The sequence below is a fragment of the Macrobrachium nipponense genome, chromosome 1 (genome assembly GCF_015104395.2).
Source record: "Macrobrachium nipponense isolate FS-2020 chromosome 1, ASM1510439v2, whole genome shotgun sequence".
NCBI lineage: Eukaryota > Metazoa > Arthropoda > Malacostraca > Decapoda > Palaemonidae > Macrobrachium > Macrobrachium nipponense.
Window position 1 is genome coordinate 140840919 of NC_087200.1, and position 12092 is coordinate 140853010.

Consider the following 12092-nt stretch of genomic DNA (forward strand, 5'->3'; position numbering starts at 1 on the left):
ATGCAAACATAAAGAATGAGACTTCTTAAAAGAACTCCTTGACTATAATGCCAGGGTGTTCTTGGACATGAAACCAGTCTGGTCTTTTACGGAACACCGCAGATTGTCCGTTGAACCTCCGACTTTCTATAGTTTTATCAAGATAAAACTTGAGAGACCCGACAGGGCACAGGACTCTCTAATGCCCTTGCCCAATAATTTGTGCCATACCCTTGGTCTCCAAGCCTTCGGGTCAAGGGTTAGACAGGTTTTCGTTCTTATCAAGAACGGAAGGCTTAGAGGACAGACCGCATTATGTCCTTTAAAGCTAAAACCTCTGATGATGCTAAAACCTCACTAACCCTCTTTGCCGTGGCTAGAGCGGTTAGAATGTTAGCCTTTCTGGTCACGTGTATTAAGTTCGCAGAAAAGGATAGGTTCGAAATGCTTTTGGCATCAGAAACTCAGACTACGTCTAAGTTCCATGCCGGAACCTGCGATCCAGAGAATTTCAAGATCTCCACAGGCCTCAAAGATAGTGAAGCTTTGTTGTTTGACAGAACCGAATCTCTGAGCCTAGAGGCCGTCAACAACATATTGCATATTCTACAATAGTTAGGACTTCTAGCTTATCTCATACTTCAGACGGAAAGATAGAACCATAAAGAAGAAATTCACAGAGGTCGAGGTGGAGGAACAGTCATTTCCCTTCACTATCTCCAGAAACGGCCCCCTCCGATTGAACACTGAAAATAGGCAGCACTGCTTTGCCTTGGCCAAGAGACTGCCATTAATCTTGAAGATCTTATCGCTTCTCGATAGTCTGAACGCCTTCAGACTCAGAGAGGAGAGATATTAGATACTTCACTAACTTGACGATGTTAGATTACACCGATTCTCTCGGGAAGGGTCTTTGGACAATTCTCTCTGAATTACAGACCTCTGTGAATCCAACCTCTTAAAGGCCAACATGGTGGCGACTAATGCTAATCCTCTAGGATCATGAACAAGGGAACAACTTAAGAGGAAGCTCCTTCGTCTTCAATATTACGAAAAACTTAACAAAAGGACGCCCTCAGTCTTTCCTCAACTTTCGACATACTTCTAAGTGAGGATTACTCAGACGTCAGTAGTTGTTGCCTTCGATCGAGAAGACGCGCACGGACGTGCACTAGTTTAACGAACCTTTGAGCTATGAGAGAGCTGAGAAATTATCCGAGATGATTTGGACCACTCGATCAAAACTCACCCTTCGAGGAACTGGAGAGCCGACCAAATTGGCTTCCAATTCTTTCAGACAATGTGCCAGGATATCTGTTCCTCTGTTCGGATGTCTGGCACCCTCTCGCTATCACCCGAGGTGATCCTCAAGCCGTTGAGAGAAAACTAGAATTATTACTAGATCTTTGATGTTATTCCAATTTCTCCGTGAGGAAAAACTGTAGAGGTCTGAATTGCTGTTTATTTAGGGAAAACAAGCTCTCCAGCGAGGAAATGGTCCCCAGCAAACTCATCCATTCCCTCACTCAGCCTGCTTCCTTCCCTAAATAAGGCTGCGCTTTGCATAAGCAGGAGAGCATTATTATAGTGCTATGCCGCGGTTAGACTCGTACAGAATTCTGATACCGTTGCGGTAAAAACCGCACCGAACAGGTATAAGAGATATCTTGTTGAAATTTTCTAAGTAAACGGAAGGCATGTTCATTCATGATTACTAGAAATTTCCTCAACCCGAGGCTAAAATCCAGATTGTATGGGCAGAGAGACGGCTTAGTCAGCCATTCCCGCAGGGGAGAGAGACGTAACCAACCGCGCATGTCACAGAGGTAGCCGGTACAGCGTAGATCACAGTAACAGCAGCCTTGTTCATTCATCGTCTCGCACTATCTGCCTGAGTTGCCAGCTACTCCCTTTGACGAAAGGAATAGGTATGATATTATCGAGCAAAAGGAAACTCTCAAGCAGGCATATTTAAACGAAACCGAATTCGCTAAATACAGAAGCTGAGTGGGTTGTTGTGTAACAATACCTGAAGAGTTGTTCTCACTCCGAGAATCTTTTGGAAGGTGAAGGGAGTGTCAATTAAATACATTAGAACAACAGTTCTTTCGGCTTCTATCCGCAGAGGTAAATACGATATGCGTATATGACTTGACCCATGCATTAGCAAAATGACGCAAAGATAAACTACGTAAGTATTGTAGTAATTTGAACATCGAATTCTCTACTACATCTTTCCTCGACGAGGAAGAGAGAAAGAAAGGAAAACGACTGTCCACGTTCTAATGAATGAGACTTTTTAAAAGAACTCCTTGACTCTTTGCCAAGACTCTTTGCCAAGAGAAGGGAGTAATATTCGAATTTTAGATCATCAAGTGAGAACCGAGGAGGCGAAAAGGACCGTTCAATGTTCTTATGATATTGGACATAAGACTTCCTGGATCTAGTCTACAAGTCTTTTTCTTACTCCCCGGATGAGCCTCTGACAATGAATGAGAGCTCTTCCGAAATTTGTTAATGAGTTTATCCGCCTTAAACAATAAAAACGTTAAAATCTATGTCAATGAGAACTACCCATTTATGAGGGGTCCCCCACTTAAAATGACAAAACGTTTAGTATCTTGACAATGGGGAAAACGTCCTTACTTGACAAAAACAATTAGCACTTGCTAATAGGGGAAAACCCTTTAACATGACCGAAAGTCACCCCAGGAATCCGAGTATAAAGAATCTTCCCGATTCTCAGAGAAATCGATGACGAGGCAAGAGGGATCGAAGGAAAAATTCGGGTCTGTCTCTCCGCTAACTCCGAATCCTTTTTTTAAAAAAAAAAATTTCTGTAAAGGAATGTCCTGTGGAGAGTCCTGAAAAAACCTCCTCTTGACGAGCGTTTTAGAAAAAAGCGTCAAGCGTCCTAAAAGAAACGTCCTGAACAGCAAATAAGACGCCGTCTACAAGTCTTTTCTCTCGCAAAGCGTCCTGCCGAGCTTCCATTCACCGAAGCGTCCTGGCGAATGTCCACAAAAGCGTCCTGCCGAGCGTCCTGCTGAGCGTCCTGCTTAGCGTCCTGCTTAGCGTCCTGGAAAAGCGTCCTGCTGAGCGTCCTCAAAAAACGTCCTGCTTAGCTGCGAGCGTGTCTGAGCAGAGAACACCAAGTCTTCTGAACGACATTTCAGAGAGGATCTCGTTGAGCGCCCTGATGCATGCAAGGCCCGTCAAGAGGCGTCCTGGCGAGCGACCTTGCCAACATCTCAATGTTATGACGAACCGCGTTCTTTTGCGTATGACGTTGATATTTTCAAGGGACGTCTCATGCGAGTCTCCATGGAGAGCCGCACGCTGCTCCTGAAGTGTGTGAACACTAAAGGAAGACGTACGGCTTTCGTCTTCAAGACGGGCCTTAAAGACCTTCATACCTTCTTACAAAGACAGTGGCCGCCTGTGCAACAACTTGCGTCTTAGTAATGCAAAAGAACATCTCCAGAAACGCACTCAGCAAAGGAACGCCCGAGCGTCCAAGACACCCTCGCAAGGTGCTTGCCGAGCGTCCTGGAGAATGTCTCTTCTACTTATAGGAAGCGGCGAGCACCTCCAAAAGGCTTCCTTACGTCTAAATTGCCCTTCTTATGCCGAACCAGAGACATAAGTTGTTGACTGTGCAAAGCAGCTTGCCGGACGTCAAACTTATCAGCTCCGCTTTTTCGAAGTAAAGCGAACGTTACATAACGTAAACGGAGCGCCATGAGGAGAGGAGACAAATACTGAGTTGCTCCTCCAAAAGGTGGAATCAAGAATGTCCTTGATTACCATATTCTTTTGGAATGCTAGCGAGGTTGAAACAGCTCTAACTTCATGAGCGTTCACTCGCTAGGAGGGGCTCAAAAGCACTCCTGTCTGCAAGATGAATGAGCCTCCTTAAGATGTCCCTTAGGAAAAGAGCCAGTGCATTCTTCGAAAAGGGTAAATGTGGGTCTCTTCCTGAGCACCATAAATTACCCGAAGGACCTCTTACTTCCTTCGTTTATGTAAATAAAATTTGAGAGCCCTGACAGGGCACAGGACTCTTTCATCCTCTCATGACGAGAGAGAGGACGTGAAGCGTCCTCTTCTCTAAAGCTTCTTAAGGGGGCGCGAGTCCTTCCGAGCTCTCCAAACCCCTGTGTGGGGAGGACGCCTCGGAGGACGAGAAGCAATCCTTCAAGAATCGTGCACGTGCTCGATCTTCGGCAGCCCTGGGAAGGGAAGCGACAAAAACAGGACCTGCCGAAAGGAAAGCCAGATCAGCGTGAAAAACCCGTAACCCTCCTTCGGCTTTTGACATGCCCTCTCCCTGGTTTTCCTGGGAGTCCAACCAGAGGTTCTAGGCCTAGAGGCGTTATGGGGCCGATTCTTGACTGTTCCCTCCTGAGCGAGAGAGAGGACGTGAAGTGTCCTCTTCTCTAAAGCTCTTAGAGGGCGCGAGTCCTTCCGAGAGCTCCAACCCTTCGCGCGGGGAGGAACGCCTCGGAGGACGAGAAGCAATCCTTCAAGATTCGTGCACGTGCACGATCTTTAGCAGCCTGGGGAAGCGCCAACTAGGTCCTGACCGAAGGGAGCCAGGATCGGTGGGAGCCCCGTAACCCTCTTGCGGCTTTCGGACATGCCCTCTCCCTGAGTCCTGGGAGTCCGACAGAGGTCCAGGCCTAGAGGCATTATGGGGCCGATCTGACGCCCCCTCCACAACACAAGGGGCACTACACTTCACAACACTGATTGGAGAGCGAGCACTTTAGTCTAAGATTACTCGATGTAATCCTCTAGCAGACATTCTAGGCCCGTTAAGCCAGTAACCACAGGGTTAGGCAAAATAAATTCTACAGGAGGTTAGAAGGTCATTATTTCTAACTTCTGTTTACTGTGGAGGACTCCTGATTCTAACACGCTCTAAAATGCGTATATGAATCCTACTTCTTCCGTAATCAGTCACACATTCACTAATTACATTGATCTTAATGCAAAGAAAACATGTAAACGTCATATATACTAAGCGAAGTGCTACCGAAAGTTCCGGTAGCCTCACCTTACCCCATGCAGACAACAAAGTCTAAAAACTATGGTCTAACTAGCTTCAGACATCAAATGCAATGAAAAAAATTTACGATAGCGTATGCCTGCCACAAATCCAAGTCAATAATCGAAAGAATAATTAGGATACTTAAGCGGCTAATGAAGTTTCAAAATCCTAGGCGGAGGTCTGTAAACAGTTGTTTACTGACCGGCGACAGAAAAAATATGAATAGAAAATGGGAATGGTTCCTGATATCCGCCTCCCAGCGGCGGAATGGGTACTACCCTGGCGCCCACTGCGTGTGCCGCGAATTTTTGAAATCTGTCGGACTTCAGAGAATACAGCTATATATATATCTGTCAGGTAAGTTTCATGAACAAACAATTCAATATAATTTAAAACTAAAATACACCCCCAACCTTCATCCCAAAACACCCCAATCATCTTACATTACCCTCCTACAACTGTTACTCACATGTATATACACCCCAAAACACCAGAAAATGCCTATTTTAACAGCTCATCACCCAACTCAACAGTTCAAACAAAAATATAGAACCTAAACTATCATCCCAAAACACCCCAATATCATTTCAAAATCATCTTACAACATTAAGTACCTATCTACGACTGTTACTCATAAGTTTCCCTTATAATTAAGACACATTTTCTTTTGCACATAATATATGTACAATTCATATTTATTGTACAATACGTATTTTAGGATAGTACTACTGTATACAGCATATCTAAAATATGTGGATAATTCAGAACAATGGGAAATGTTCCTCCATACAGAATACTACTACTAGATTTGTTATGTCAATCTAGTCTTCTCGTGATTAAGTACAAGCAATCCATGGTTATCGGCAGACTCGTTTTATGGTTATCTGGCTTAATGGCGCTTGTCTAGTGCCGTACATTGGTGATTTATGGTACCATAATGTGTCGTGTTCCGGTTATCAGCACCATAAGGTGCCAATAATAGTGTTATGGTGCCATAACATACATAAAGGAAGTCCCATTAACTGGTTATTGGCACCATACGAATGCCATAAATCACCAGATGACCAGGGACTGCCTGTACTGTGGGTCATCCCTTAGTTGTGGATCAGCAGTTGTGGGATCCGTTAGCCGCGTTTTTCCTTAGATCGCTTCTGTCTATATCATAGGTATGAATAGCAGCATTGGCGATTTGTCTGTGTCGTGTAATGATGTTTATTTGTAGGCTAAGCCTCGGCCAAGGTGTTGATAACCATCAACATGCATGAAAAAATTCACATTATAGAAACTGATAATAAAGGTAATAAAACCATTTTCACCTTATATATTACTGCATATCTTCAAAATAAATATCCTATTTAAGGAATAATTCCATATCAATGAAATCAACCCCGGGTATTCGCGTTCTCCGGATTCGTGGACTCACTGATTCACGGATTTCTCTCTGGACCATATCTACCCATTATTTGCAGGGAATTCGTCTATTCACGGGGTTTTCCAACAATAAATAATCACTAATTAGTGTATTTCGATGTTATTTTCATGCCTAAACACATTTTTATGATACAAAAATGATTTATTAATTTTAAAATATTAAGTTTTGATAAGATTAAATGATATCACATAATAACAATAATAATTCCCTCTCTCTCTCTCTCTTACAGAGATGTATGTTTTTTGTATGATAAATAAATGATTTAATTTTCAAATATTAATATTAATGTAAAGAGCAATCAATTCACTAAAGAAAATACTACAGTGAATTAGTAAGATTATAGTATATAAATTAAAAAAATTATGTAAGAAAGAAGGAAATCCCAGTCTTCACGCATCTTTCTTTCAAACTCCAGGTCCAAGCTGAGGTTGAACAGCTGTTAAATATATCAAGTTATCAGCACCATAAGCACCCTTATGGCACCATACAGTATAAACTATAATACTTGCTGAACTCTGCCATTCTCTCTAACAGTATCATTATTATCATTAATGATATTATAAAATATTAATAAACATAGTACAATCATGTACCATAAAAATTCTGATCTCAATGAGAGAGAGAGAGAGAGAGAGAGAGAGAGAGAGAGAGAGAGAGAGAGAGAGAGAGAGAGAGAGAGAGAGAGAGAGAGAGAGTTGGACAGGGAATGCTTACCAGTATAGAAATCGGTGCTGGAGAAAGGGTTTCAATGCTGTGGTCCCAACTTAGGGGGAAAGGTGAAAAGAAAATAGGCCACTCATACTATCACATTCAACCCCAGCCTGATACGGAACCTCGATCCTCGATTTGGTACTTCCAACCTCTGAGGACACGGAGGCAGCTAAACCACTTGCTGAGCGGCTACCACAGGACCAAGGTCAGTTGCGTCAAGGTAGCTGTGGGTACAGTCTCTAAGGTAGAACCTGGTGAAGGTAAAAGGGCGAGACCATGTGCCAGCTTCCATCACCTGGATAATAGAGAGGTTCTTCTTGAAGGCAAGAGATATGCTCATTCCACACACATCGTGAGCCTTCACTCAACTGGTATCAGCAAGTGGAGAAGAGGGAGGGGAGAGGGTGTGGCAAATTACCTCTCGAATCCAATGTGAAATGGTATTCCTCGTAACCCTCTTCTTTGACGGGCAAGTACTTACAAAGAGATGTTGTAAGGCGGGTTGAGTAGAGCTGGTCCGTTGGAGATAGTGCCTAAATGCTCTCAGAGGACAGAAAAGTAGCGCATCTAGGTCTTTGGTTACTGTGCTCAGGCTCACAACCTGGAACGAAGAAAACCAAGAATCGACCTAGGCCGGATTCTGGGTTTTCGCAACAAACTCGGGGACGAAGCTGAAGCAGGCATTCATCCAGCACTCAGTATGAGCGACAGTATAGGCTAGGCCATGAAGCTCTCTGACTCGCTTGGAGGAAGCAAGGGCAAGAAGAAAAACTGTTTTCAGGGTGAGATCCCTATCAGATACCAGGGACAACGGTTCGTATGGAGCTCTCTTCAAAGACCTGAGGACAGCAACGATGTCCCAGGGAGGAGGCTTTGCCATTACTGGAGTGCAACCCTGTTCAAAGCTTCATATGAGCATAAGAGTTCCTCCAAGGAAGAGAGATCGATTCCCTTCAGCCTGAGGACTGGGCTCAAGGCCAAGCGATGGCCTTTTACCGCCGAGACCAAAAGGAGCTTCTCTCTCCGGAGGTAGAGTAAAAGGTTAGCAATCAAGGCTGTTCTCCAAGAGGAGAACAGCCTCTCCGACGACACCAACCACAGAAGATGGCCCACTTGGTCTGATAGACAGACTTTGAGGACTTCCTGAGGTATCCTGACATTGCTGTCTCAGCCTCTCACGAAAAGCCTTTCGCTGTGAGGAGCTGCTGGATATCCTTCTCGCGTGAAGATGTAAAAAGCTCACCGTGTTGTGGAAGATCCTCACATGTGGTTAGCATAGGAGGTTGGGGAGTGGCGGAAGCACTCTCGGAGTCTCTACCAGCAGAGGTAGAAGGTCCAGGTACCATTCTACGTAAGGTTATTTCGGCGCTACTGGCATCATAGACAGGGAAGGTGTAGATCGCACTTGATTCAACACCTGCCCGATCAGGCAAAATGGCGGAAAAGCATAGACGTCAAGGCCGTCCCAGGGGCGCTGGGACGCATCCTCGAATACCACCGCCGGATCTGGAACTGCAGCAGTAAATCGGCAGCTTCCGATTTAGAGCGGTAGTGAACAGGTCTGCCATTGGGGAACCCCACAGAGTCAAGAATTTGTTCACTATCCGAGAAGCCAAAGACCATTCGGGGCCAACGATCTGTGCCTCCAGCTCAGATTGTCCGCCACAATTCTCCGTTTGCCTGGAATGAACCGAGCTGTCAACCCTACCGAGTTGAGAGCTGCCCATTCATGAATCTGCACTGCTAGTTGGCATAGCTGCAGAGACAGTAACGCCTTGACAGTTCACGTATGCCACCACGGTGGTGTTGTCGCTCATCAGTGCCACCGGGTGACCTGTCAGAAGAGCGCTGAAGTGCTGGAGTGCCATATGATCTCAAAGCTCCTGGTCGGACCACAGGCCCAAAGCCAGGTGGTGCAGTAGGTGCGCGCCCCATCCTTCCTTGGATGCACCTGTGAACAGGAGCAGATCGGGTGGATGAGACTGGAGAAGGGAGCCCCTCAACAGGTTCGCATCGTCCAGCCACCACTCAAGATCAGAAAGCATGTTCTCCTCCACTGGGACTAGTGTGAGGAGAATCCTGACTTTGCAACCAACGATTCTTCAGACCCCACTGAAAGGATTGAAGTGCATCCGACTGTTTGGAACAAGGCGTACCAGCGAGACCAGATGTCCCAGCAACTGTTGCCACTGATGTGCTGGCAGCTGGGACTGCCAAAGGAAGGGCAGAAGTATACAGAAATACTCAACCTGGTGTGGTTCTGGAGGCAGATGACCTTTATTCCCCACAATCTACACCAGTTTGAGAGGGACCTGTTATCAGACTTATGAAGACTCCTTACCTATGCTATTGAGGATAAGAGGATGATCAGAAACAGCCAGCCTCCCATGGGCAACCCAACAGCACAATTGGTATAAGCATCATTGAATAGCCTCTTAATGACCAATGAAAGCAAGCTGGCACTGTTCAAGTGAGTTCAGTGGCTGTCCAGGACTGTTCCATAGCTATTCCAGCCTATTCACTTGCCATTCCAAGATAAATATCAATACAGGGTATAGGTTGATGATCACAGGTAGCATCATAGATGACAACGACTGATACTCTAAATGGGCTGCAATTGATTCCATGTATGGGGACAGCCGCTAATCCAGACATATAGGTAGCAACACCAAGCATCTCCCTTCTCAACAAATCTCATCAGTCAGTCACAAACAATCTCCTCTAGGAGGATAAGGCCTGTGAAAACAGCAATTTCCACTGACCCTCTTCAGAGGAAGAGTGGTACCCACACGATGCCCTGTGAAGTCTCCCAAGGACTGAGACTTCTTTCTGCCCTTCTGGCAGTCCAGAGGCTGGGAAGAATTTGAAGATGACAGGGTGGTGATAAGGAGAAAAACAATATAGCATAGGAGGAGGAAGAGAAGGAGGGTAAGAGGTACAATAGTATTTCCTTGTCTCGCTGCTACTGTTACTTTCACTCAACTTCTCATCTACAGCCAAGGATAAATTTAATGTGAGCTTCTAAGAACACCCAACAGTCAAAACAGCAGCCACAGACAAATTAGCTCACTTTCTCTAAGGAAGGATCCATAGCAGCTGAAGAGCAGTGTTATACCAACCTAAGAAGCCTTAGAATGCTTCCTCTTGGCATTACACTACCCCCACAATGACAAGGAACATCCTTTGCACTCCTTATTGCAATTAAGACCAATGCAAAGAGCACAGAGCTAGTGTGGATCTACATTATGAAGAGAAAAGAACTATCACTCATATGCCAATGTCGGGGGCATGCTACAGAACCATTAACACTGTTCATGGATGCAAGGAAAGCTGGACTTGAGGAAGTTCTTGAAAACTTTTCTGGAAAGGGACACTAGCACTGGATAAAAAAGATAAGATATTTTCTGTTAGTTTAGAAAATGTCTTTCTACACAATGCCAAAACACTACAGTAATACCTCTCTTCTAGAAAGAGTATACTATGCAGAAACACAAAAACTCAGAAGAAATGGTGACTACTTCCTTAACAAGTTGGACCTGAAGTAGGAGCAATCAAATCAATGACAGAAGGCAGAAAATGGAACACATACTTCAATAACAAAGGCTAAGACCTAACAAAAATATGGTGCCCATTAAATTAGTAGTTTGGGATATCAAAATACCCACTGGGAAATAATGGGAGAGAAATTTTCAACATGCTAAGAATGCTCTCAAGTACTATAGCTGACAACTGGTTCAAGGAAAGCAGTTTTCATTAATTTTAAGACAAGTTTTTCAACTGCAAATGCTGTACTACCAAGTTCAATGCTAGAGGAGAAAATGATTTTCTCTCTTGTATTAATCCTAGGCTTTGTCTCTCCAGTCCCCCACTGGGAGTTTTTGCTGTTGTAATATGACAAATTTTGAAGGGGCGACATTAGTACATAAATTTCCCTGAGGGCCTCCTGATACTTCCAATGACGAATTGATGGAAGAAAAGGAAGGGGACAAAGGCACAACACTAGCATGGGAAGTGACGGCAGCAGGAGACGAAGCATCGGAAAAAGAAGAAAAACCCTCAAAATAAATTAATAGACCGAAGCATAGCATTACATCAAGCTTTCTACCTTGCAAAAATGAAGGTTCTTCTAATACTTGCTACACACTTAGAAAGAACAAACTAAATAGATCTTTTCACTTAATATACCTACACCAAAATTCTACCAACTTTTTAAAACATTAAAATCCACTAACCTTGCACAAATTGTGGGGTACAAAAAGAAAATGCATCCAATGCTGATGTCTTTTTGAAATCCTCCAATCGATCAAGTCCATAAGCAAGGACGTCAGCATGAAGTTCAACACCGTGATTGATTCCATATGGACCTACAAAATTTTTAAAAATTTATTAACACAAAACATGCTGCCTTTATATGTATAATATTACAAACTATCATACAAACCCATACACCCTACTTATGTATGATACTGTGTCTCATACATTCCTATCTTCACAAGCCTTTTCTCCTTTTCTATCTAATAGGAGGTAATTTAATGAACAGATACCATCTGCACTCTCAATTATACATGAATCCAACTAACTTAGCTGCAATCCTTATGTGACAATATATGATTATGCAATGGGGTTTGCAATCCTTAAATGACAAAATATGATTAATAATTTAACAAGACACATTTTTGTTAAAAAATTTTCATATTATTACAATCCAATTAATTATCTATATGTCTTGACTGCTATTTAAGTGGTTGCAAAGGTATTACTAAATGTACTAGTGTTTGTAATTACCTACATGGCTCAAAGAAGACTTGCTTGGGGACTAAGAGTCAGTGACCAAGGCTCATAGTAACATAAATGTTTATACATGAGATGTAGCAGCTAATAACCCCAGAAGCCTCTGTCTTTTGACAATGCTATTAT

The 12092-nt window shown here is 43.7% G+C and overlaps 1 protein-coding gene across 2 annotated transcripts in view; it reads right to left on the bottom strand.

Annotated features, from left to right (window-relative positions):
* LOC135219690 (protein-L-isoaspartate O-methyltransferase domain-containing protein 1-like) overlaps window positions 1-12092 on the bottom strand; it is a 221826-nt gene that overhangs the window by 44840 nt on the left and 164894 nt on the right. For both annotated transcript variants that reach the window (XM_064256650.1, XM_064256649.1), the window contains exon 3: window positions 11408-11539. In XM_064256650.1, the coding sequence (XP_064112720.1) occupies window positions 11408-11539 (132 nt within the window). The remainder of the gene's footprint in view (window positions 1-11407; window positions 11540-12092) is intronic.